The 26,488-nt window shown below is 48.0% G+C and overlaps 1 protein-coding gene across 1 annotated transcript in view; it reads right to left on the bottom strand.

The window, feature by feature from the left end:
- LOC144178371 (uncharacterized) overlaps positions 1 to 26,488 on the bottom strand; it is a gene marked incomplete in the record, with an annotated part of 146,718 nt that overhangs the window by 22,786 nt on the left and 97,444 nt on the right. Inside the window, 1 exon segment of the mRNA XM_077706156.1 lies at positions 9,534 to 9,902. Within this exon segment, the coding sequence (XP_077562282.1) occupies positions 9,534 to 9,902 (369 nt within the window).

Below are 26,488 nucleotides of genomic sequence, written 5' to 3'. Positions count from 1 at the left end.
CCGGGTTCGATTCCCGGCCGCGGCGGCTGGTTTCCTGGGGGAGGCTAAAAGCGAAACCGCCGTGTGTGCGAGATCTCGGTGCAAGTTATAGATCCCCGGGTGGTCAAAATCAATCCGGCGCCCTCCACTACGGCGCGCCTCATCACCTGCGTAGCGTCGGCGCGTTAAAACCCTACAATCGATCAACTCAGCGAGTCAAGAAATGCTTAAGGGAGGCCGAACTAACTTTTTCTGTTGAAGTTTTATACTTAAAAGTAAGAACCAGCGCAACACAAGAGGAGGAAGACTTGCAGAGACTCTGTGATGCAGACAGAGCGCTCCTCAAGCAGTGATGCAGCTGTCCCCAGCCCTTTTTTCCCGTTCCTGAATAACGTAAAGAAACTGCCATTGTATAGCCCTTCTACCTGTTTCAACACGCTTATCGCTGCGCCTTTCTCAATTGGGCGGCGGTAGGTAGTAGATTGATGTTAACTAGTTCCCAACGCCCCTCGTGGCGTCCAACAGCAACGACAGTAAAGCTATAATATATTTTGACTGAAATCTGTGAAGCTGCAGTGCCAAAAAGCCACTTCTTCAAAGCTTTGACAAGAGGCCGCGACCGAAATGCAGCGATTCTGAACGACGGTGAAGAGAACAGTCTAAAACTGAAACCCGCGCCACACCACGTGCCTTATCGCTGCCGGAGATGCAGTAGGGGACCGGCACCAAGCGCGTCGTTGCGTCAGTTTCTTCCGCATTTCCGGATGCTTTCTTTCGAAGCTGCTCGAGCCCCGCTGTACCTTCTAGGATACACATTGCTCGTTTTTGTGCGTGCCGCATGTTTTATGGGAGTCCTTGCATACAATGTTTGCTTTGTTTGTTTGTTTGTTTGTTTGTTTGTTTGTTTGTTTGTTTGTTTGTTTGTTTGTTTGTTTGTTTGTTTGTTTGTTTGTTTGTTTGTTTGTTTGTTTGTTTGTTTGTTTGTTTGTTTGTTTGTTTGTTTGTTTGTTTGTTTGTTTGTTTGTGCGCGCGTGCGTGCGTGTGCGTGTGCGTGGGCGTATCCCTTCGAGGAGTATACTTCTCCCTCAGTGGCCCATTCGACAAGCTTGCAGCTGTGAGTCTGTTGTAGTCACCCAAATCCCCACGAGTTTTGTTATGAAAGCGTTGAGGTCAGTGTTGTCGAGGAATGCGACCGCTCATTTACCTCCCTACAGGCAACGTTTAGTATATTCTGTGTATACTCTATTGCTACCTTCTCTCGTTATTGTGTATACTGCGTTGGCGGCCTTCACTGACGAATGTAATAGAGGAAAGTTGTGGGGTCATGTAAGGAAATTTGTATGCCGAAGAATTCTAAACTTACGCAAGTTTCAGCGTTCTCGTGACGTTCGTATCTGCTTCAGTGGCGGCGGGATTTGTGCTGAACGACATGCGCAGATTGTGTGCAGGCAATCCATAATGCCAATGCGTGAAATATGTGATGGCGCGCAGCGTTCGCATAACAACTATTTGAGGCGGGCCCGGCGTCTACCTTGAAAGTGTCCCTACGGATTTTGACGCCTCAGCGTACGTCTCTGTGAGGTGGAACGCACGATTCGCAGGTCCTAAGCTACAGTAGTGAAATACGGCTCGGTACCGTGTCTATTTGCCTCTAAAAATGTCGATTACGTACCACCGAAATTACATAGAAAGTTGATGTCGCGCAGATGTAAACATTCTGTTCCATCATGGGGACCAAAAAGATGCGAAGAGACCCTATACGGTCTAAAGTTACATGAAGCCATTTGTTATCTATCTCTTGTAACTACGATGGGGCTTCAGGGCTACAGTTATTCTTCTTAAAGCACTTAACCTACTTCATTGAATTGTTTGCAGTTGAATCCTTGATGACGGCTTAAGTCTGCCTGCAGCAGCTAACCTAGTAGTATTCTTTCGTTTTTCGACTAATCGAGAAATACAATTATCAAAACAACATTAAAACTACACAGGCTGGTCGACTTCAGAAAGAGATTCTCAGGGCCAGGCCATTCAACCCGTCTGAGAGGCATTGCCTTGGGCAGCTAATTATTTTAGCAATATTGAAGCCGTTAAAAGACGCACAAATGATAAAAATAACAGCTTCAATCAAGCCTAGGTTGCGCATAAATTATCTACACGACGAGTCCTGCGTACGTCATTTTTGCTTCCCCACTCAGTGCACCTTATTGCTTATGCGGACCGGTGAATGGGTCCGTCATCAGTATACGAGCGTAGGCATTTGAAAGCCTTGATTATAAAGAAAAACTAGATTTGGATTCCTAGACCGCGCGATTTTTTATGGCCTAGCATCTACGCCTCCCTCGGAATAAAGTATATTTGCATGCCTTACACGCGGCATTAATTTCGTAGATTAAATATTTCCATTTCTTTTCTCCCCTACTTTCTCCCTCATTACCCGGCCGTTAGTAAGCGATCAAGTTCGGCGCAAGTTCCGCTCGACCACCTGAAACAACCTTATTTCCTTTGCCCAAGCGCACCTCTGGCAAACGACCTTACGGGCCACCGTTATAAGGCCACGGGAACATTAAGAGGGCCCAGAAACGGCTAAAGATGTATAAGGCTGCGCGCCGAAGAGCGGTGAATAAAGAGTGCAGCGGGCTAAGGAGATCCAGCCACGCAATGCCTCTCTCCCTCCGCACCAGCCGCCTACCAGCGCCCACTGCGGCGCCCCGTTCCATTCGCGGAGGCCGACGGCAAGAGGCGTTCATTACGGGCCGGATTATTACGGCAGGTGCACCGAAAGGTTATTTCTTTGACGCGTTCCCTGCAAGAGGCTCTGCGGGTTTCGCCGCCCCTTCCTCGTCTTTATCGATGCCCGTCGTCTGTGAATACGGCCGCGGCTCAGGGCGGCTGGATTTCATCCCCATCCTCTTTTTCCCTCGTTCTTTTCGTCTTTGAGTTAGAGCGCATTCCTAATAAGCCATTGCGATGGCCAGGCAGACTTGGCGCACCGTTGAACGGGGCTCCTAATGAATACGTGGCTGCTACTAATTACTCCCAGCGCCATTTCACACTCGGGACGTCGCCAGCCAAACGGCAGAATGGGTAGACTAGCCATACCCCGCTTCTATCCATCCCCCCCCCCCCCCCCCCCCCCCCCCCCCCCCCAGGCCCCTCACTATCCCTCAACAACCAACCGCAGCATGGAATTCGCACTTTCGGTTTGTAGAGGAGACGAAAGTTATAGAACGGCACCAGCAAATTTCGCTCGGCGGCAAAACGACTTCGGATGGCCGGTAGCGTGAATCGCGCGTTTGGAGCCGGGGCTTACTGAAAGGATGAAGTAATGGGCTTTGATGTTGCGACTCACGTAGGTAAATGAAAGCGCCAATGGGTCTTCGCTCATTAGAGCTAACTCCAAAACTTGGGTGTCCGTTAGCGTAAGTTAAGCTACTGGCAAGTTTTCAGCACTGATCAATGTGGCGTTCGCCTCAAATGCAGTAATACACACTATGTATACATCCAACCAAGGAGCCAATGTAGTTCTCAGTGTGCTTTAGATGCGCACAATTTATGATGGATGATGTAGCAGCTATTTTTAAAGTCAAAATACCCAGATGTGTCTGCCTGTTTGGTCTGTAATGCTGAAATCTTTACTGTGTTACGTGTCATACATTTGCGCTGTAAGTGTTGCGAGTTTTCATGAGTCCACACGTACGAAGTTGGCGATCCCACCCACAATACCATTCCTAACGCTAATGAAGTGCACAGTGACGCGCCACTTTCTCTCACCACTGCAAACTTCTCTAAAGAACTAGATATACCGCTATTCTAGAAAGACTTTTGTGGTTTCTGACTAGATTTGGCTGTTAGTGGAGCGGCCGGCCTTCTGACTGCCTAGTCACAATACTACATCCGCTTACGCTGCGAATTTCTTTGCAGTTGTATTTAGCAGCACCATTTCCTTTCCTTAAATTCATATTTTACGCCAATACGGAACATAAAGCCTTTCTTGACCCCTTAAGTAAATACGCCTACGGCTTTCCTTCGTACAGCAAACGGCAATACGGCAGTCGCGGGGTATTTCGTACAGAGGGGATACAAAATAACTGTTCGGACAACGCAACTAAAGAATACGTTAACTTGTTGACTGTAGAAGGCTTGTATAAGTTAAAGGATCCGAGGAGCACAAATTTTTGATAAGCGGGAAATAATGATTAGAAGATAATGTGGCAAAGAAATTGGGCGGACAGAACGAACAAAACACCACCCTATTTTTTAATGTATTTTTTTCTAGTCATGTGATATGAACTAGCCACTTATATTGTTTCCACGAACCGCGAAATAACTCAGAGGCTGTATATGTAGGCAGGAAAAAAAAAAAAAACTCCGAGGGTGCCTAAACACGTATTTATGATGTTTGAAGTGCGGATGCATTAATGTCTAATTGATCACTCTGGGGATGACATGGAACCGAACGGATGGGCCCGTATTGGGGGAGGACTTGCTCGCCAGTGACTGCTCTGCCGTCTGATGAGGCCAGAGCTTAACCGCGTCTCCCCCCTCCGCGCCGCCAGCAGTTCGGCTAACTCTTCAACAGCGATGACGTTGTTGCCTCCGAGCCTCACAGCGAGTCACAGCCAATGAAAACATCTGGCTGGTACATACCCGCGTTTGAAGCCAATTAAAATCTAGTTGCCGTTTCGATGCTACAGACAAGCATACCACCTATGCCGGCTTTTTCACTCAATACACAATTTATGCCTTCGTATTTAAAACATTGGATAAGAGAACATCTCGTGCACTGTTCCAGATAATTTTTTTCGTTCTCAACTTTCTACGTAACTGTACTGCTGAAGACACAATTGGCACGAAAAATGAAGCGACAGTAAGAAGCTGCCGACTTTCCTCAGTTCTCTCTCGGCCATAAAAGTGATAGCGTAGGCGCCGCTAAACTTTAGGATTCCTGTAGGCAATTCGCGTAGGCACCACAATACCAAGCACCAGTTACTACAAGAAAAAACAAAGGTTCCGCCCACCTTTATTTTTTTTACTCGGCTCCTATAAACGTTTTACTGGCTCATCCACCATTTCATAGCAGAGATACAGAGCCCCAGATATGAAAGAACTCCAAAAATTAGCAGTGGATTAGCTTAGCTATGCCAGGATATACGTAGCCTGAGATAGGGTTCAGCTGGTTATTCTTAGCTTTTCTGGTTGTCTAGAATTAGCTTGATTATCATACTTACTGCTGCTTCAATGACACACACACACGGTATACGCATTATGTGACACATGTATATTTATCAAGCGGCTCCGGTGCAGCATATTCAATCGCCCCTGAACTAAGTTGGTTCCACAGGCGCACGCCGGTGCTGCTACGACGCGCGAGCCATCGGTTCCACACCCGGCCACCCCTCGCAGGATCATCAAGTGGACCGGGCCACCACGTGCGGAATGGAGGTCGCCGAAGACGCTGGGCGCGTGGGGCGCGTGACAATCGCCGGGCAGCGAGCAACGTTCTGTGCGCCGTTGGACGTCACTGCTCCTCGTACATGCGCAGCACGGCTCTCCAGGAGCCACGCGAAACTGCTCAAACTCGGCCAGTGTAGCTCACGCTACAAAATATTTAAAATAAACATGACGGGCACGAAGCCGATAAAGAGCGTTTGAACATGGAAGCCCTAAAAAAAACATTCAACTTAACCATTAAATGTGAGGACCACCAAATATGAGGACACCACGCCTCCTCATGTTTAGTGGTCGAATACAATCTAATAATAACTTAATAACCCGCGGCACCATCTCGCTGCCTCTGTGTTCCTTTTTAACGCATCCTCCACTTCGTTTGCTGACGCCTACCGCTTCTGCCGTAGAAAAAGAAAGCGGATGTTTGGGTAGAGGTTGGTATAGTGATATGTAGTATAATTCCAAGAGCAATGGTCCGAGCAGGGCTGTGGTTAGAAAACGTGCGGCCCTAACTAGACAGGACGGAGTACAAAGAACAAATAGCGACGTGAAGCAGCTGAGGTTAAAAGAGAGGAAAAGCAGCACCCGTTTATGTACCGTTTCGTTTCCATTCTGTTTTCCTGTTTTGTCAGCGCGCTCCGTTTGCAGAACTTGCAAGAGCGCACCGGAGTGTTTAGTTATGTTTCGTTCGAGAGTTCACTCTTTGGATTGTTCGAAGCTGTTCCTTGACTAAAATAGCTGTGACATGCTATAAATAAGCACTTAAAACGCATATGACTGAGAAAAAATACGCAATTCTTTGCACACCATAATTCTAACCGCAGAACGGGTACTCCTGGGGAGGTTTGGCTGGGGTTACGAGGAACAAACTCGACCGCCTTACGCCACTGCCAAAGCTGCCAAAGCGGTATATAGATCGCGTGTTCGAGCCTGCGTGTTCGATACTACATTTCAACGCACACAAAAAAATCATTTTGCTTGAATTGCTCCGTATCGCAGGCCAACCTCGCATCCCAGACGTAGCTTCGGCGCGTTCAGCCCTAAATTCAGGTTTGTATCGGTGAAGTAGATCCACGTGCGACTCATTTTCTATGCGTGGTGCACTGGCTCTTACTCGACAGCATTGGTCGTTTGAACTTTGCTGCTGCGTCGCAATCTGGATCCTATGCACATATTTCTCCGCGAAGTTTGCCCGTCGCATAAAACACTCGGCAGTTCGCGGCAACCCAGCAGCGCGTACATTATCAGTCATCCTCGAACACTGCCGAACCGAACGTTGCCACGTTCATGTCACCAGTGGTAATGGCAGAACATCCGCGTGTTTACGAGCATCCTTCTAACATTAGGCACTTATGTAGATGACCACCTGCGGGTTGCGTACGCAGGCGTATTTGCAAGCGGATATTTCCGGCGCCTAAGCAAATAGTCCGCCGAAAATTTCCGTCGTTGGAAGCGAAAGAGGAGAATGGTAGTAATATCGCGTACGCAGACAATGACACCCCCTGGCATGTCCTTGCGCAGAGCAGGGCAAATGTGGCTTGTTAGGTGGTGCTGTTCTTGTTTTACTTTTCCCCCTCTCGTCGTGTCGCCGGCGTCGTAATAGGTCCCGGCGCACTCGTCGGATTACACTTTGCGGCGGCGCTGGGGCCTGCGACGCTATTATTCATGCTCGATTTGCGTGTCCCTGTTTCGGCGACTGCTGATGATACAACGGCGCCTGGTCGCCAGCTCTGATGGAGTAACGATGAGTAATGGACTTCGTTTCCGGACGCGGACCAGGCGGTTCTCCCCCCACCCCCGCGAGCACTACGGACCACCGAACACGCCACCTCTCGGTCGTTTCTTGTAATTCCCGCAGAGTTAGGCGCCGGTGGTACGGCGAGGAGTGTCGCACTCTTGGGGGGAAACTTGCTGTGTGTCCCACGTGTTGATTTCGTAAGCAATCCGCGCTTAGACGGCGAGATCCGTTGTTGCGCCAGAAGTATCCCCAAAGCGTTCGCTCCTCGCCCGGAAGACCATTTCGAAGATTGGTGACAATTGTTCTCGCGCAATCTGCCGGGTGTCGACAGTCGACACAACTCACGCCTTTTTCTTGCTAACTTTTTTTGGGCACTGCTGCCGTATAAGATTACTCCCTATGAGCTCTATCGTATCTTGAGCTGTTCGTATCTTCTAGGTAATAACGGGAGCACAGCTAGGGTTGTTGTAGTTCTCCTTTGGGAAAACAGAGAACCGCATCGTTTGCTATTTATTTTGCGTTTTACTTGCGTAGCTGTAAAAATAAAAACAAAGCAGACAAGCCAGTTCCCTGCTGTGCTGTATTTTGGTGAACCCAATTTAACCTACCCACTCATGGATATCATCGTATGAGTGTACGCAAATTATGTTCTGCTTCGTGAGTTGTGATTTCGCTCTAGGCCTCCTTGTTTAAGTGTTTTCGCATGCCATCGTTCATAAACCCAAGTTGTCCCGCACGCTTCAGGAAATATGGAGCAAACTTGAATGGTCAAGTACACGTTCTTGCTGACTACGAAATGTTCACGCCCGCCCCAACTCAACTTACGGTAATAGCAGCAACATTTTTTTCGGTGTAAGAGCTTATCTACTCTACCTCGATAGATTTCGTGGATGTAAGATGGAGCCTTAAAAATGGCGTCACCGCTGTTATGAAGCCAGCCGAACTGATAGCGACGGCGCAATAATGGTGTCACGCGGGTATGTTCCGGAATAGAGATTAGTCTTAAAGTCATGCTTTGATGTTTAACCTCATCGAACTGTACCCGCAGCTTGACGTAAATTGCGTTTGACGTTGCTTGACAGGTCGTTAAAGGGGCCCTTCAACACTTTGTAAAACTTTTTTTGAAACCTTAATTGCTTGCAGCACGTAGTCACCCAACACACCCAGTACTTAGATTGGGGTATCGCAAAGTACCTCAGCCGAAAATCACTCCTCTATGCCCATCAAATAACTTGGAAACTCACTCGAAAGATTTTTCTTTCTTTCCCGGTCTTGACGTTCTTCGACGGCCCGAATTACGTCACTGAGGCCATGTAGCGTCTGTTGACAGGTTTTCCTTCAGTTGCAGCGATGAACGCTTTTCGGTAGCAACTTTAAAAAAAGCCACAAAAACAACGCAGAAATGGAAGGCGTATCTGGTGCGACGAGCAAATCACGCAGTGCCGCTCCGTGCTGGCGATAACTATAGTTTTCGCAGTGGTTCCAGAAGCAAAGAAAAGAGTGAAAGCGCTTATCGGAAGTGTTGCAGGGTCCCTTTAAGCTTAAGGGCAAACAAGCCAAGATCAAACCACCATCGCTCGCTCTCTATTGCGCTCTAGGGGCTGCCCCAGCACGCCTTTTCGGCTTGACACACGCCTGCTCCGAAAGGAAGCTCAGCATCCGCAGCATTCGCTGCAAGTAACCATCACCTCTTTTCCACACACTCAGCCAGAAACCGTTAGCGTAGGCCACGACTAGTTATAACAAAACATTCCCTTGTTGAACCCATCCTCGTATCAGTCTCATTCTGTGCGGCACTTTAGGCAACAACTATATCAATTTCATCATATTAAGAAACTGGGAGAAGCAGTACTGTTTGGTTGAAGGCGCAGTCCATCGTCTACGCTACCTCGCCATCATACCCGTCTTTCGCTTGGCTTGTATTTAGCAATACATGCGCCTTTCTCCTCCGCACGGGTAAATTTCTCACCCAGATGTTTTCTTCCACGTATCAACTTTGAATATAGCCCACTTTACAATTCAATGATGGATAGTGCGCATGTCTTGATTCACCAACGGCCAGTAAGCACCAAGGTCAAAATTGATCCGGAGCCCTCCACCACGGCGCGCCTCATCGCCCCCATTGCGTCGGCGCGTTAAACCCTCAATCAACCAATCAGTAAACACCAAATTTTCACTCAAGGAGAGCCCTACGTCCTGAAACCCTTGACACGTCCTTACGTTTTAGAAAGCAGGACCTGTTTGAGCCTCCTCCCTATTGAGCTTCTCTTTAAGCTTCCAGTTTTTCGAGGCTCCGGTTCACTAAAAGGTGGACAATGGCATGCACACCACCATGCACACTGACGTAAAAGAGAGGAGCCCCGCTCACCGTAGACGGTCATGAGCTTGGACTCGGAGTCCTGGCCTGCGAGGGACATGACGTGGCAGGAGTAGCGGCCGCTCAGCTCGGTCGTGGGCCGCACCAGGTTGAGCGCGCGGAACTTGGTGAAGGTGTTGCCGTTCGAGAGCGAGAAGTCCAGGTTGATGCGGTCCTTGAGGCGGTTCGAGACGAAGCGCTTGTTCAGCTCGGGGATCCATTGGTAGATGGGCTGCGGGTCGTCGTTCAGGAACCACTTGATCACCAGGTGCTCGTCCTCGCGGTTCACATTGTACACGCAGTCGAGCAGCACCGAGTCCTCGGTGCCGTTCTCCACCCACTTGGGCACCGACAGGTGCAAGATGTGCAGGCTCGCCGCCACTGCGGAGCAAAGAAAAAAAGAATATATCAGAATACGGTATACATATTCTAAGCAACTAAGGCTGAGTTTATTACGAGGTGCTGCGCTTTTCGGTTGAAAAGTAGCGCAGAAACACACTAAAGCGGAATAGACCGAAAATTCTTCAAGCTCGACAACGGAGTACGACACAGAAATTATGTATTTTGCAGTTTGTTGTGTCTTAACACAGCCTTTGTATAATATTTTCCGCTTTCACAAAACAATTCAACTGGTTCAGGGTTTTCCGAACGTGAGCCCGTGGAGAAATACATCGTACAGTGCTACATAGGCGTATGTTATGAGATAAGCAGCTTTAACGTAATTTTATCGAACGCGACGTAGAATAGCGAGGTTGCTCTACTTTCCGCCCGACTATAATTACGGAACTACTAGTCGACCGTGCGCTATCTTTTAATAATTCAGCGTGGTTTTTGTTGAGTGTTTGGAGCATTCGTCCCTGAAGCTATACATTATTCAAACCGCCCCTTTTGAATTACAAAAACAAACTGATAGGGACTACGATTCTCTTCGCACATAATCACTTGGGACACCGTCGGAGCCTATGCAAATATAATTCGTCGTAACAACTCGATTTCCGGCAGCTCTTGTGCTAGGGCTTTCGCGGAATTGAAAAGTAATCCTACGCGACAGCAGCTCGTTCCCGACAGCTCGCGTGTCATGCCCCAAAACAAGGGAAGCTACTGCAAAAAAAAAAAAAAAAAGCCAAAGAATGGGGAGCACTCAAGCTACGCCGTCTCGATGTATATATTCTGTCGGAAATAGGAACATTTCTGTCGTGCTTGTGGGCTTTTGCTGGAACTCCCGAGAAATAAAAAAGAACTACGCCTGATGGTGAGGAGGAGCGAGATCGCCGGAAAATCAGCGAGAGCGCGGGAGGGATTCCAGGATACCAAACAAAAGCAAGAAGCAAGAACAGTATGAAGCCCCGTTTGCGCCGGCAGGTTATAACGGTCCGCCGAAAAACAACTGCGAGTGTTCCCACGATGGGCTTACAAGCAACCAAATCCCCGCTCTCGCACCGGCTGCAGGCGCGAGATCTACGCACTGGCCCCACGTTCACCGTCTCGGTTTTTGCCCCTTTCTGTTTGGATCCCGTCTTCTGCCCAACAGCCCACCTCATTTCCGACTTGCAAGCGCAGATATGGGGTTTGCATTTCATCGCGTCCTTGGCATCCTAGCAATGTCACCCCAATAATAACCCTGGTGTTTTTCTCACTGATGTTGTTTTTGTTGTTTCGCGTTTAGATGGCAGCAAGACGAAATGAGCAATCAAATTGGGGTTTTACGCAGAGAAGTAACACCAGGGCTGAAAGCGCGCTCGAGTGGAGCGCACAATATGGTTCAGGTCACACTGGGAACGTTAACGTGTGCTGCAGTTTCTACACTCCGGCATTTTTGGTTTTCGTCTACATTCAAAAAGCAAACACATCTGCCCAAAACAGAGCACGTGACCTCTGCTCAGTGGCGCTACGCCCTTTAGTCCCTGAGCCAATGCGATGAAAGCAAGATGGAGCGCCCTGTTTACCGCAACCCGCCCATAGGAACAGCACGAGGTCAATTGAAAGGGAGGAAGAGTCGGCCGTCGCATATGGAGCTGTCAGTAGGTATGTTCGGCATGCCACAGATTTCCTGCCTGTGTTGACAGCCACGCCTCTTTGGGTCGTTCGTTCAGTTTGTAGCTTTTGAACTAGAAATAAAATCATGTGTTTACATCCCAAGCCAACAGCCTGGCAATACGTCTCGTGACAGAATAGTGCTTACGAATAATTTAGAGCGGGTACCGGGTTCGACGCGAGCCAATCTAAGTGAAAGGGCGTTTTTGAAAGCCCCAAGGATCCCCCCCCCCGCCTCTCGTGTGTGGTGAAAAACAACGAGACATTTTTTTTTTTTTTTGTGCACAAACTCCTTCCATTTCGAATATCCTCTCTTCAGGTGATGTACATAGTGTGAAACTGTTGGAATAAAGCTCCTTTCACGAACTATATTCGTAATATGAATAAAGTATGTAGCAAATCACTAAAACATGTTTAATTTCTGTAATGAAGCAACCGTGAAATAACTAAACCGCGCTTTTAAGGAACCAATCAAGTATATATCATGTATGGAGCGTTGCGTATGTCAAGAATTTCCGTGTTGCTGTAAGAGTCGCATTCGTAAAATTGAACTAATTGAGGCTGTTCTTCCTATACAGAAAGTTTTTCAAGGTGCTTTGTCCAGGCACATCATCCTCGCAAAGCCACTTCCCTGTGATGTTTCTTTGTTCTATTAAACAAGACAAAGCGCGAGATCCGCTTATAATAAAAACCTGGGCGTACGCCGCTAAACTTTGAACAACTAAAACAACCTTTCTTTCACCCATTCACAGAGACGTTAGTTTTCGGGAACCGGGATAGCTTACCAGGAAGCGCTGGCGGTATTGTCTACACTCCGTGCTCGCCTCCCCATAACTGACCTGTATAGTGATCTTTTCGGAACCAGCGCATCCCCTTTTAGCGCTTCCCTTTCCCGCTGCGGGCCGGTTCTCGGAAAGGCGCGACAAAGGAGCGACACTGGGGAGCGATAGGCCGAGCCTCCCCTGCCCCGCTACAGGTGCGGCTGTGCGACGCACCTCTTCATGGAACATGGGCAGGGCCGGTGCTTGGGACAGCTTAAGCCGCTGGCGCAGAAGCAACGAACATCTGCCCTGCGTATCCCGGGACTTCTCCCTCGAGCATGTTCAAGGGAAGCCTCAGCGAGCGACTATTTAATGCCATGGCGACCCATTGTTATTGTGCATTCGTTCTTGCTCGGACCATGGCGCTAGCGGTAACTATAGAAATTAAAACCGTTCCGTCTCTCGAAATCACAGCTCGGGGCTCCTAATTACTTTCATTGCACACCCTTAAAGCATTGAAGCCCCCATATTGAAGCCATGGTCACTTCAATGCGCTGGGGAACATTTATCGTCTGAAAGCAACTTACGTTAAATTTCTTTAGCATCAGTTTTCATATGGTAAATTTATATACTCCTAGAAATTCTAAAAAATGCTAAACATTTGTATGCGCAATCAACGAGGAATACCATCAGGAAGTATGTAACGGTTCGTGTCGCACACTTTCGCCGTATACGAAAATGCTAGTAATAACCGGATTTAGGGCTTGTTACATAATACTTAGCAGACGCTTTCTATTGCCCTTTGTAGCTGTCTTCTCAGCATTGAAACAATGTATAGTAAAATGAGTTTAAACGAACTCACTGTACAGCGCCTCTTGGGGATACATGGGGTGTTATAAAAATTGTGGGTGATTCCTCTGTCATAGGAATCGGTAAAACACGAATGGGGAATGTGCAGCGATAGCTGCAGCTGAGCATGATTTGCGGGTCGGAGGCTGTCTTGTGGGTTTGCTTGGCGAGCAATGTCCTGCTGGCGGGTCGCTTCGACAAAGGTGTACTGCGTCATTTCCGTGACGGATATGACGTCAGTGAAATCTTGGTGTATCCCAGCATAAACACTTTTGTGTTAAAATATAAAACCATATAGAACAACCCTAAGTATAACGTACTCTTTGTTTCTAAAGGTTTCTTTCCCGCAAGAATACCCTGTGTGCAAGGGTGCACCCTTTACAGACCACTTGCGTCGTTGTACTGGCGTCACTTCCATGACGGATATGACGTCACTCAAACGTTTGTGTATGCGTGAGTAAAACATTTTCGTGTTAAAATATTTAATGAAGGACCTTGGGCCGTCATACTTTGATATCAAACTTATTGTTACCCCTTAATTTTTTGTCCAGCAATGCGTTTCTGATTTGCATAGAAGCCGATTTTAAATGGGCTCGGTATATAGCCTCCCGTAGGCGTCCATAGGGTTTTCTGGGGGTATTTATTATAGGGCCTTAGGGCCTTCATATTATGAAACAAAACACTTTATATAACCCCTAAAGACACCTTCCCAACAAATCATTTCCGTGTAGTAGCGAAGTCCACATTATTGATGGGGCATTTTTAACGTATTTATTAAACGGTTATTAAAAGGTCCTAGAGCGTTTCTAGTTAGGTTAAAACTGCATATATGGCACCTAAAATTGCTTATCCAGCAAGCGAATGTATGTTATAGTGATACCAGTAATGAGGAGACCCATTGTAGGGCAGAGCACTTTAAACATTCATCCGACATTCATCCGATTCGCGCTTGGGTGTTCCTGAAATTTTTCTGGGGATGTTCGAAAGTGCCGTGGAAGCCTGAACAGACATTACCTTCTTGTTAGAATGCTTCAAAGTGTTTTTATGTTTAAACGAGTAACAACGGCATTTAAAGAACCGCATGTGTTTTTATGATAACACGTCGTATATAGTTCCTCACGAGCAAGTTGTTTTGTGGTGCTTCCCGCAATCCCTCTTTAGCGTTGAGTTTCAGTTTCTTTGTGAAGAGAGAGGAAGAGAGAGAGAGCAGTTAAACTCGGAAAAATCAATTCCTCGTCTTCTTTTTCCTTAGCTTCAAAGACATTACCTCACTTCAAAATTCAAATTGTGGGGGTTTTACACTGCAGAGCTAAAGCTGAGCTATAAGGTGTGCCGCTGCGGAGGCTGCGGATTATTTCTGACCACGTGGGGATATCTAACGCCCGTTTCAAACTCTATACAAGCGTGTGTTCGTTTATCGCCTCTACCAGAAAAATGGCTGACGCGGCCGGATACAACCCGCGTCCATAAGCTCACCTACGGGCCTTAGCCACTGAGCGGCCACGGCGGGTTTTAATTCAGCAGTTAAGCCATCTGATAAGGCCTAAAACATTTGCTGCCTGGTGTTCCAGCTGATCAAAGTGGTTTATCAGCAACGCAGGCAACGAAAGTTTGTGCAATTCATAAAGCATCAAGTTCTCCCTTCCAATCCGCCCTCAGTTGCATCGAAGCATATTCCGACCCCTAAAAGAGTGCAAGAAGTGCAGAAAAAAATTTCAACGCCTCAACAGATGAAGGGGGAGATTATCGACCGCAGCGATGCACATGGAAACATTTGTACCGAAGTTGAAAAACTTTACTCCATACCGCTCACCAGTTGTATATAATTATTAGGGCTGGGCCTCGGTTAAAAAATTTAGCCCGGTTAGTCGGGTGGGTTTAATCGGGCGCGTTGGGTATTGAGAAAAAAATTCAAAGGAAACATTTCACGTTTGACGGGTCTTCTTACTGTCACGGGACCAGCACGGTCAAGTTTGAGTAGTTCCAGGAATTTATAGCGAGCTCACACTGCTTGGCCGGCAAAGAATTTTAACACGCTCGGGCATCAGCATGCTCCTAGGTCTGTTCACGGATACTCCAGATGGGCTAAACCCATTATAATGGCGCTGATGAGGCCGGGACGCTTATCATCATGTTTTTTGTGATTCACACTATTTCTATAATCTAGAACATCGGCACTTATTGATCTCAGCGCCTTAGTTGGAGGGGGCACTGATCAATCGTAGTTGACTTCCGTCAGTTAGACATCTCACGCCGAAGCGATGAGTGCCAGTTCGACGAATTTGGTTGATTCGATTTGTGGGTTATTTACGTGCCGACGCAACACAGGCGATGAGGAGCGCTGTAGTGGAAGGCTCCGGATTAATTTTGACCACCTGGGGATCTTTAATTTGGGCCTAAATCTCGCACACATTGGCGTTTTTTTGCTTTTCGCCTCCATCACAAAAGCAGCAGCCGCGGCCGGGAATCGAACCCGCGACCTCGTGCTCAGCAGAGCAACGCCTTAGCCACTGAGTGCCGAATTTTGTGCGTTATACGGGTCCTTGTATTGGTGCTAAAATGGTCATCTTTTCATGTTTTGGCTATCATCCTGCAGTTTTTAAAGTTTCCTTTGTGAGCATGCTTGCATTGTTTTCTTCTGTGGCGTAAAGCCGGTTGTGTAACCACGAGTATGATCCTGAACATGTTGCGCAGAATTTCAACATGACACTCATGGTTCATGTTAGTCACATTACTTTAACCGATTAACCGGTTAAAAATATCAATCGCGACTAATATTATTCAATTAATCGCCGACCCCTAATCATTATACTAGCTGATTGAAGGGTGTACACATTCAGCTAGGGAGATATCCCAAAGGCACAGGGCCCGCAGTATCCATTGGCACCTTTCGGTGAATACCTAGCTTTAGAGCACTTTGCAAGGCGACACAATCCCCCAACAAGTGCCACGCTGACGTTAAGAAAGCCCTCTGTAACATTCGGCCCCGGGCTCTACCTGGAAGACGTTAGCCCATGCAACCAGATCAAAGGGGGTGCATCCTAAATACACCGCTTCTGGGTGGACCTAAAATTAACTTTTAATTTCAAGCTGTTTTCATTGCGTGTAGGGGCGCTTTTTTTTATAGAGAAACACGGCAGGTGATATACGCTGGTGGTCGGTAGAATTGTTGACAAGATTTCGGCTAAACAAACTTGTGATCTCGTCGACTTTTATATTGTTTATCTAAAGTTCCAGTTAATTCCCAGCTGGTACTGCAACATTTGTAAGTAATGTCGGGAGGTGCGTTTACAACTCAAACGCAAACGATCACCTGGATTCTAAATCATTACGCATTTACATCAAAATTGCTCATACTGGCATACGCCATAGGGTGGATTAAAAAAAGTACTTTATAAGTAGTTCCAACCTGCACATTAGCAGCAATAAATACAAAAGTCGGTCCAGCTTAGCGGGGAATTTCGAAATAAACAAGTCGCAGGCCTACGCAGCTATTTCCCGCGGCCTGGTAGTTCCGACAGTTTTCCGAAATTCCAGACTCAAAGTTAATCCTCGACCGCTGGCGCACGGAGAGAAAACACGCTGCTTCCCCTTCCGGTATTTCTCCATTCCGAGTTTCAGCACCCAACTCGGTGGCCGACCCAGGCAGGCGCAAGCCGTGAGGGCGCCCGCAGCCGTAATGAGAACTATTTGTTCGGTACAAAGAATTAGGTGGTGGTGGGCGGACGGGATGAGGGAGGGGCATGTGCGCGGCGCCCTCTTCCTTCTCTTCTTGTTCCGCACTCCCGCAAAATGCGAACCGGAACACATGGCCCCGCAAAAGAGCGAGGAAGCAACCGAAGGGGAAAACCAGCGCCTCCGCTAGGTGAAAGCCCCGCCGTAATCAGCCTCGTAAATCAAAATAAATAAAAGATGAGGGGCATCCGGGGTAAGCACAAAGCGTGCAAACTGCGCCCCGACCCGCGCCCTCTGAACTAGTCAGCCACTCCGCAGGTTGCTGAGAAAAGCGGGCACGCGCAGATCGCGCACTGCGGCCGCAAAGTACGGCGACTCGCTCTTCCCCTGGCCGGCAACCGCACGCGAGCGAGCGAGCACCGGCGCACTGCTGGGAAGCGGCTCAAACGAGGCGCAGCGAGGCCTTTGTAGCGTGAGCTGGGGGGAGGGCGCCCACTCCTTTATGGACTGCTCGTCGCCGGGGCCCGCCTTTGCGAACAACCCCTGCCCTCCGGGAAATTTGCCCGGCCAGCCTTCCTGCGCGTCTCAAGCCGGGATTCTGAACCTGGCATCACATACGTGCCTGCTCTGAGCACGGGGGCGATTCGGGGCTCTCGTACGAAGAATCAGTGAGGCTGCTGCTTCCCGCGTTCTTCCCCGCAATACACGCGCGTGTGCCCCGTCCTCCTGTATTCCCCGTTCCCTGCTTCACAACTGACTCCTGTGCTCTGGAGCCCCTCTCCGCAAACTAGGAACAGCTGCTATTCGCGAAGCTTGTTCCAACGGCAGCGTCTTCCATTTTTAATCTCCGGGCGAGCCAGGCCTTTGATTTTCCTCGCACGAGCCACCGCTCTCACCCGTCGCTATCCTCGGCAAGCCTCGCTCCAATCTGCGTCCCTTCTCTTCTCCGGAGGATATTTCGCGTCTGTATAGGTCCTGTTTCCGCTCTGCCCTGCATAGGTGCAATCTGCACGCCGTGCATTGCGCAACAAAATTTTTGTGCGTGAGGTCCGTAAAGAATGTCAAGAAAATGAATGATGCACTCGGGTCGCAAAACTTACAGTGATTGTTTTTGGTGAATATGGGAGCATCGCGGACTCCTGCAGGCCCACTTACGCCATCATCCGTGGGCTAGGGTGGTCTTGTTCTATTTAAACCATCCCGCCACATTGTTTTGTTCCTGAAGTTTTTTTAAAGACGATAGTCTTTCTTGGGCTACTTAAACCCAGAAATTTTGGTCTGTCTGTATGTCTGTATGTCTGCCTGTCTGTAACTCGATTCAGCCACCCGGCCAAAGAAAAATGCTTACTGCGCCATAGTCTTATATACTCACAGCCAACAGTAAACGTGTAACCCCGGTTTATATGTTCATACTTGTCAATTTTGTTGAACAAGAACAAGACATTACGCAAATATAAGACAGGAAATTAGTACACAAGGGATATTCACGGTTTTCTTTTATTAAAAAATTCATAGATGCTTGGTTTTTCGATAACTAATGATATTCTACATCTACTGCAGAAAACCACCGCCTCCTGGCGGCATATGAAAAATTCCGCGGCAACAGCAACGAAAGGTTCCACTAGCTAGGTTCCACGTTCTGCTTGGAACGCACGTGGAGCACGGCCACGCGGTTCTATAAACCTTGTAGTCGGCCGCCTTCATTCACGCGCGTCTCCGCCGTACTGCAGCGCTGGCATCGAGGAACCCGGCCTGTAGCAGTGGAACGCGGTAAATTCAAATCGCCTTGCGCAAACCTTTCGTGTGATTACCTTGGGATGAGCGTGACGGTACAGGAAGTCAGGAACAGCATGAGAGGTGAGCGGGAAAGAAAAGGGGGGCATTTCCTTGGCAAATGTCTACAAAGACTATCGTCTTTTGACTACATTTGCAACAAAAGGAGCAGTAACGCGGCCATTTTTTTTATGACCAACCGCTCATCGTGGCTTCGACAACGCTTCACGAACTGTTCTGGTTATCGGGAAAACGTAAACCTAACGTTACTGCTAAGCTAGTGCTCTGGCCGCAAAGAGCTCGACTATCATGCTTTCTGAAAACTTGCAGCTCCTAATGACCCTGCGAGTACTTATGGTTCTCATTGCTTGTTTCATTGTTTTGCCTACCAGTGCGTGTGGTCTAAATAGGTGCGGAATCCTAGTGTTGATATTAGTACTCCCACCCAATTTTAGTGCCTCTGCCTGATGTAACACTGTGAGCTCCATTCCCAGGCTTGTTTGCGAAACTGAAAGACTGCTAGCAATTAATGTCCAGAAACAACGCAGGAACAGAGGTTTTAGTTCGGCCGTAAGCAGTTCGGCTTTAACAATAGTCGTGGTTTACCAGACGCTGCCTAAACACGAGACTGCACACCACGCTCAGTGGCTGCGTGCCGTGATTTCGAGCAGCAGCAACGAACGTGTTTTTATAGTATGAAACATGAAGCAAAAGGCGGAAGTACGGTAAGGGAGCTTAGCCACGCATGAAGCCGTGTTAAGCTCCGTTACCTTAACTCTTTCCGAGACAGCGGGAAAGGTTTAGAGAGGTTATACGAGAGCGGGAAGAAAACGGCGAAACAGGCACTCGCAATCGTGCGCACACATAGCCTTTCTAAAACAGGCGCTGAAATAAACCATGCAGTCTGAAACGCTGCAACGGGTGCAAGCGTATGCTTTGCTCGACCCGCAAACTCAGGATGGGAGGCGGGTAAAGAAAAAAGTTTGTTTTGCGGCTCCACCAAATGCCGAGAGAGTAAACAAGCCACTGCGCAAACAACGCGTAGGTAATCTATGAAACAGTTTGTGTGGTGTGTGTTTGGGGGGGGGGGGGGGGGGGGGGGGGGGATGCATGCGGAACAAAAGTGCATGAAGTTAGTAGCACCCGTATGGCCTACCCGCGATGGTAATGCTTGTGTCTTGAATGCATTGAACGCCTTTGTTTGCTTACGTTACGTAAGCAGTTTGTGCAATAATACAACAACAGACACTGCTACGGGGGACACACGTGCTACTGGTCGATACAATAACAGGGGACACGAAATTACGACCTGAATGCATTCATTGCTTATGATGATGTGCGTATTCCTTGATTGGCGTGTGCGAGTAACGCGAGCTATTTTTATTGTCCACCTAATATTCGGTAACGCAAGGAAATGATCCCAAATCTGTAATACCCTGAAGCATAGCTGACAACACTCCTTAACTGTCCTTGTTTCAATAACCATCCGCACACAAAGGATAAAAAAAAGGCTGTTTATTTCTGATATGACGTCAATGTGGGCACTGACATTTGAATTGCGCAGTGAAAGGAGACTGTTTTCCAGTTGAGAAAGGGTAAGCGGATCTTTTTGCCATCCAGTCGATATACCCCGCTCATGTTAGCCAAAAGTTGATGCGACTACTAAACAGGTAAAACATATTCCTTTGAAGTAAAATCGTCTTTGACGTCACCATTATGGACTGCTTCATGCATGCCCATCAAGAAAGAGAGGAATGTGACGCTTCAGCAATCCTTACGCTTGGTGATGATGGTTGGATGTTAATGGCGCAAGGCCAACTGGGCAAAGAGCACTAAAACAGTGATTATGTATGAGCGCTTGCTTACGACAGTAAAAGAATGCGGTTAAGCTCAGCTTGTCTTAGATGAAAAGGCGTATACGTGGTTGAGAATCGCAAGAATGTATCAACCCACTTACTGCTTGAACCACAAATAGTAAACATAGAATACAACCGTAAGTAATGAGGCTATCAGCGCAACGGGCTGGTTTGTGTCCCCACAGGGGTAGATTTTCAGTAATACGCAAAGCAGCACTCAAAACTTGGATGTGGACGGTTGGTGTCCTAAATGCATATTAAGTCAAGGCCCTATACACCTTAAGCTTTCCTTAATACGTATGACATCAATAAAAATCTCGTAAAATGAGCGATAATAAGAGGATCTGTTATCTGCTAACTTGCATCAGCCATGCTCGTGGCTTGTTTCTACGAGAGTCGATAAAAACCCGCGTAATTTTAATTAAAAAGACGCGGCGAATGGGTTTTGCAAAAAAATAAAAACGAACAAAAAGAGGGTTACTAACGGTGTCGACAGCAGGATAGACAAGAGCACAAATAAACGTAGAAAAAAGGTCTCTGTCTCGTACTGTCCCCGTGAGCAGCGCCGTTCGGGTGGTTTAAACCTCGCATACCAGATTAACTAAACAAGCTCGACGCCGTGTGCTTCCGCTGTCCACATTAGCCGCGCTGGTGGTATGACCCAGACTACGGAGTCCCATCGCTGGTGGTAGTGGCACGCCATTGGGTGGTTTGGGTACAGCTACCATCCTTCCCTTGATTTCCTGTATTGTACTTGTCCATGCGTCGTCATTCGCTTCGACATGATGCCCTGATGTACGTTGACGCCCGCGAAACTCATGCTGCGCGTATCACAGAGGCTTGTTTTGTTAAACGAGACTAGCGATCACTCACAACGGGTGTCTTCACGCGATTCATTAATTACACGCTTTGCATCCCTTGAGCACTCCTCGGAAGGATATCTTCTCATTTTATATAGTTCGCGTACAAGAGGTAAAAAAAGGACACAGAAGCATTTAAATTCTCTTTCATAAGGTGAATAGAAATGAAAATCCCTCAAAGTTGATTAGAGAGCGCATCACTGATTTTTCTGCGTGTTTGATTGTGTGACATCACCACCTGCGTCAGTTTCGCGCTTCTTCTTGAACCGAACGCCGCAAACTTTACGGCCCGCCAGTCCCTATAAACGAGAAGTAGCGTTGGACCTGCTTTTATTCCTCCTTGACAGTCGCACGTCGCTGTCGAAGGAACCTCCATTTTCCCTTTCAGCGTTTTGTGTTGTTGTCCCTGGATCCCAGCGGCCCGCCGCGGCGTCGCTCGTGCCTTGATTCCTCTATTGTTGACTCTGCCTCAGTGGCTTCCCGCTCGCGGCGCGCAGCCGCTGAATTTTTAACCAGCTTCCAACCGCGCTTTCGGCCTCATTATTGCCTTGCTGCCTTCGGTGAGAGATAGACAGGCTGTGACAGCGGGGACGTTGGCTCTCGGGCGCCAGCCTTCCTGGCTGCATTGATTAGACCCGCTTTTGTGTGTGTGTGTATATATATCCGCGTCGTTTTGAGTTCACGTGCGTGTGGGTGTTTTTTTTTTCTTTTCTTTTTTCGCTGCGATTTTACACTTCATGGCATTTGAGAGTGCGTAGCCACTTCTGCTTTAGGCAACAGTTCGCTTGTTCCTTCCACAATAGCAGTCTGATGTGCAGAGAGAGGCGAACCTCAAAAAACGCCAATTCGCCTTTTCTCTCTCACTCTCTCTCACTCTCACCCGCTGCTTTGTCTATTCGCCCTCTCAGCGCATCGTGCCTCTTTTCGTGCATATTTTAAGGGCGAATAAAAGAGCATCACAAAGATGGGGCTCTTGTGATATAAAACAGGCAACGGAACACGACATCTTTTGTTCGCCGTATTCCAAGGGGGGGAAAAACGCGAAACTTCAATGCTCTTTCCCCCTATCTGCTGTCGTGTCCTAATTTGACAACAAACGAGCTCGCTCTTTCGTTCTGTTTCCTAATGTTTACGGGAACATTCAAAAGCGCTGTTTTTTCCCGCCGCGTTTTGTGCAGCTTCATCGTCTGCGTTAGTTTGTATAGCACTTCGCAACAAAAGCAGCAACTTATCAATAAAGAAAGAGAAGGAGATAGAACGCCCGCTTTTGCGTGCATAACTACGCCATAGCAGCAGAATACAGGGCGTGTAGCAACAAAACTCGTTTCAAAGCTGGCTAACCTACCAAAAGTGCTATTTATAAGAGAAATATTCCCTATATAGGCAAGAAGGATCGGCACGCGTTAACATTTTTGAGGAACAACTGACGGCGTAGTAGTGCAGCCGGTTACGCGAAGACAGGATAACCTAACCAGAACTGACGTGACTTGTTATTAAGTAAACTAGTTGTAATATTCGAAGTGCTGCGTATTGTTGCCTAATTTGGGTGCTGTCAAGCTAACTTATTGGCGTTTGTCACCCACGCTTCCCATATAACATTAGTGCAGATTGGAACAGCGCACTAAAACGGCAGGCTTGCATCAGAGAGTGCGGTTATTGAATTAAAACACGCCATTTGCAACTTAAAGTGCGCCAATGGGCCACATAGTCATCGTTTCTCCGTATTTTGAACCAGCTATCGCTGTCCGCAACGCTCAGCGGAATTAGACAGAACACGGCACTTACGTTTCTAGCTGTTACCAAACATAGTTAGCTATTTCCATTTGTAAAATGTGTGGGCGGAGCGTGAAGCAGCATCCACGGTTGTTGTTGTTTCACGTTCACACAAACGCACACACACGCACCACGCACGCACACACGCAAGCGCACGCACACACACACACACAAAAAACGCGCGCAGACACAAATCATGGCGTAAAAATGCAGAAAGAAAACGACTTCCCATTCAGCGGCTCACTGAATGGAGAATGGGCGGTTGGTTCTCTCCCGCTGCGTAATAGAACGGTGACGTAATATTGCTTTCCGGGCGAGCGATTCCCGAGCATTTTCCACTTCGACGGCTGCAGAGGCAATGCGGGGAGTGTCATTTTGTGCTCTTAGTTTTGCAGGCAAGCAGCTCCAAGCTTCTCCTTATTCGAAAACCACTCGGGCTTCCTGAAAATAAACAATTTTTCCGGATCGCCACTCCACATAAGCCTCAACCTGCTGTCTAGGTAAACCTATTTTGCAGGTATTTTTTTTCCTAACGCGACCACCCTAAGGTTTGATTCATTTGCTTGTGTCGTATTACAGCGTAGGCGCAAGAAAGTAACAAACGAACAAGCGCCTTTCTCACATCGTTGTGAAATAGAGTCAAAGAATAACGGCTGAAAGCGATTTGGCCTTCGCAGTACTGCACAGTTATTTCTACATACAGGAGCCCGTCGGCGCACGTTGGCTGCTTACAGATTGCCCTTTGTTTCTCGAACGAACTTCTGCCGCGCTTACTTCATGTCCCTGATAGAAGTAAACACATTGCGTATACTGCGCCATACACTGGAAACGCAGAAGAAATGTACGAGCCTTTTTAAAGCGCGCCCCACGTCGTCCCTGGGAGTGGCGTCGACCCTTGAAACCACATACAGCCTCTCTCATTGCGGACACGTAATATCCAGACTATCCATCATGTGGGTGCGTCGAGCCACGGGGTGACGACAACGTCTTATCTCGAGCCAGCACACTGAGCAAAACGACGAAAAGGATGAACCGAGGAAACAAAAATGAAAATAACCCTGACTTGAGAACAACGGAACGCAGAAATGCTTCCCAAAACAGTCTGTTAGGAGCAGGGTCAGAAGCCTGGCTGCTTTACAACCGGCTGCCTGTGTACTACTGGCTTTCCGCTCGCGACTATCCTCGCAATTCAAGGAACTCGAACATTTGTTTGAACTTTCAGTTGTTCCTTAGGCGGTGTTTTCTGAGCCACAGCAAAGCTGCTCTGAATGCACATTATATGCGGGTTGAAGGAAGGAATGAAATCGGTAAGTACCCTGGCAGCAGCGGTATAGTCTGGAGATGCCCTGAATGATAAAATTTGGCATATGCGCCAACCTTGTAATCTAAAAATGTCTAATGTGCTAACCGAGCACGGGGGAAAGGGAAAAAAAATCACGGGCCATCTCCACTAACTTGAAACCTGGGGAGGGGCGAAGCATGCTGTGTATAAGTGGTTTTTTATGTTTTTGCCAACAGAGATTAAACCGTCGGGGATAGAGGTATACCGCTTTGCTGTAAAAGTCTCTTGTCTTTGAAGAGCGAAGCTGTCCAGCGCGAGGCGTAAACCAGTGTCCCGGTGCTTTTTAGTACGAGTTGCGAAGCGCTCTAGCGCGAGGCGTAAACGAGTGTCCCGGTGTTTTTTAGGGGCGGAGCTCCTTAAGTCATGGGTCTGTCCATCCCTTGTGTCTCGTGGTACGTGACCGCCGCGTGCTTTCGGAGATGTCGCAAAGTAGGCCGCGTTGCACGCGCAAGAACCGGCTGCAACTGGCAGCGCAAACTCGGCACCGGGAGCGCGAGCTTGTCTGTGTTCGCCAACGGAGGCGCGAGCGCACGTGCACTGCGAGGGGGAGATCACGCAAGAGATCACGCCACGAACGCAGGCAGTCATTCTCGGAGATCGAACGAGACGCAAGGACCTTTGCTCGTTTCCTCTCGTCTTGTTCGGGCACAAGTTCGCCCTAAATAAAAGTTCTTTCTTTACCGTTGTGTCCCATCCTACGTGACAAATTGTGGTGGAGGTGCGGGGTAGTCCTCGATGGCGCGGGGTCTTTCACCAGGTCTGGGCCTGGGAGCATTGACTCCGAAAATAAAAGTTGATTTGTACAATGTACGCACACAGTCTTACGTCTTTCTTAATAATGTAATGGGCGAACTTTCACGGGAGAGTTACGGTTACCGATGATCTCCCCCTCTCGAGCTTCGCCCCACTTATCATCATTCATTCCGTGGATATGGCGTGATTTTTTTTAGTACGCGTTGCGAAGCGCTCCAGCGTGAGGCGTAAACGAGCACCCGGTGTTTTTATAGTACGCGTTATGTTTTCGCGAGGCGCAAATGAGTTTCCCGGTTTTTAGTACCGTGACTACATAAAACGATGATTACGACGATGACGACAGGAGACGCCAACAGCCCCAGCACCTAAGTGGCTTCGCCCCTATAATTCTACGGTGCACTTTAGCCTGCTAACGTGCTTGGAAGACGAAAACATGGTGATACTTATCAAAGATTTATTGCTACATCGTGTTTGCTTTTCCTTCTTCGCTTTTGCTACTTCGTCTTTTGGTGTGAATTAATTCATCAAGCAAACTAAAAACCCGAGCCAAAACTTTCCCGTAATCGGAGTACTGCATGGCTGGGTGCCCCCGTTCTACTCACATTCCGTCACGTTCGCGCGTCACGCGACCCGCACTATTCAGTTTAGTTCCATCGCTGCAGACGTCTGTGTGATTCTGTTCGGTGCCTTCTGAGTCCATTTTTGTATTGTCAGTAAAATTTGCTGCGGATGAGGCTTTTGGGAACAAATTGACAATGCTGGCTCGCCAAAATTATTATTATGCTCTGTCTTCGCTACTTGCGCAAAGTCAGGACGTACTCTTTGCTTTCTTTGCTACTGTCGCGTTTGTGAGTACTGTATTGACAAACTAAACATTCTCAATCACTCTTCATACTACTTTCTGGTAGGAATGAATTCGCAGTCGCAACAGCAACAAGATATTGTCACGAAGCCAAAGACGACGCAGTTGTCTTCCAGGAAAACAAGTTTTTTGAAGCGAACTTGTGCCTCCCTAACAACTCAAAGAATATACAGGCGGTGAAACAGCAGTCAACAAAGTGACGTGCGCAGGCGAGCGTCGACCAGTCGAATGCCGCGGCGTCTGCTTTGCGGGCATTTATCTTTCGGCACGGGTGTCTCTCGAACCATCGATTTAGATCGAGAACACTGTATATAAAAGAAGACCATTCTAGGCTAGTCGCGTTAGGGCGAAACATTCTCCCTATCACATGAGATAACCCGTGCGGCATACGAAAGAATCTAAGGAACATGGGCTTCGCTTGGGACACAG

Source organism: Haemaphysalis longicornis, unplaced genomic scaffold (assembly GCF_048455015.1).
Source record: "Haemaphysalis longicornis isolate Haplotype H1 unplaced genomic scaffold, Haemaphysalis longicornis Haplotype H1 scaffold_4, whole genome shotgun sequence".
NCBI classification, from domain to species: domain Eukaryota; kingdom Metazoa; phylum Arthropoda; class Arachnida; order Ixodida; family Ixodidae; genus Haemaphysalis; species Haemaphysalis longicornis.
The sequence above is the reverse complement of the archived record's forward strand: the minus strand, read 5'-3'. Positions and strand labels throughout refer to the sequence as shown.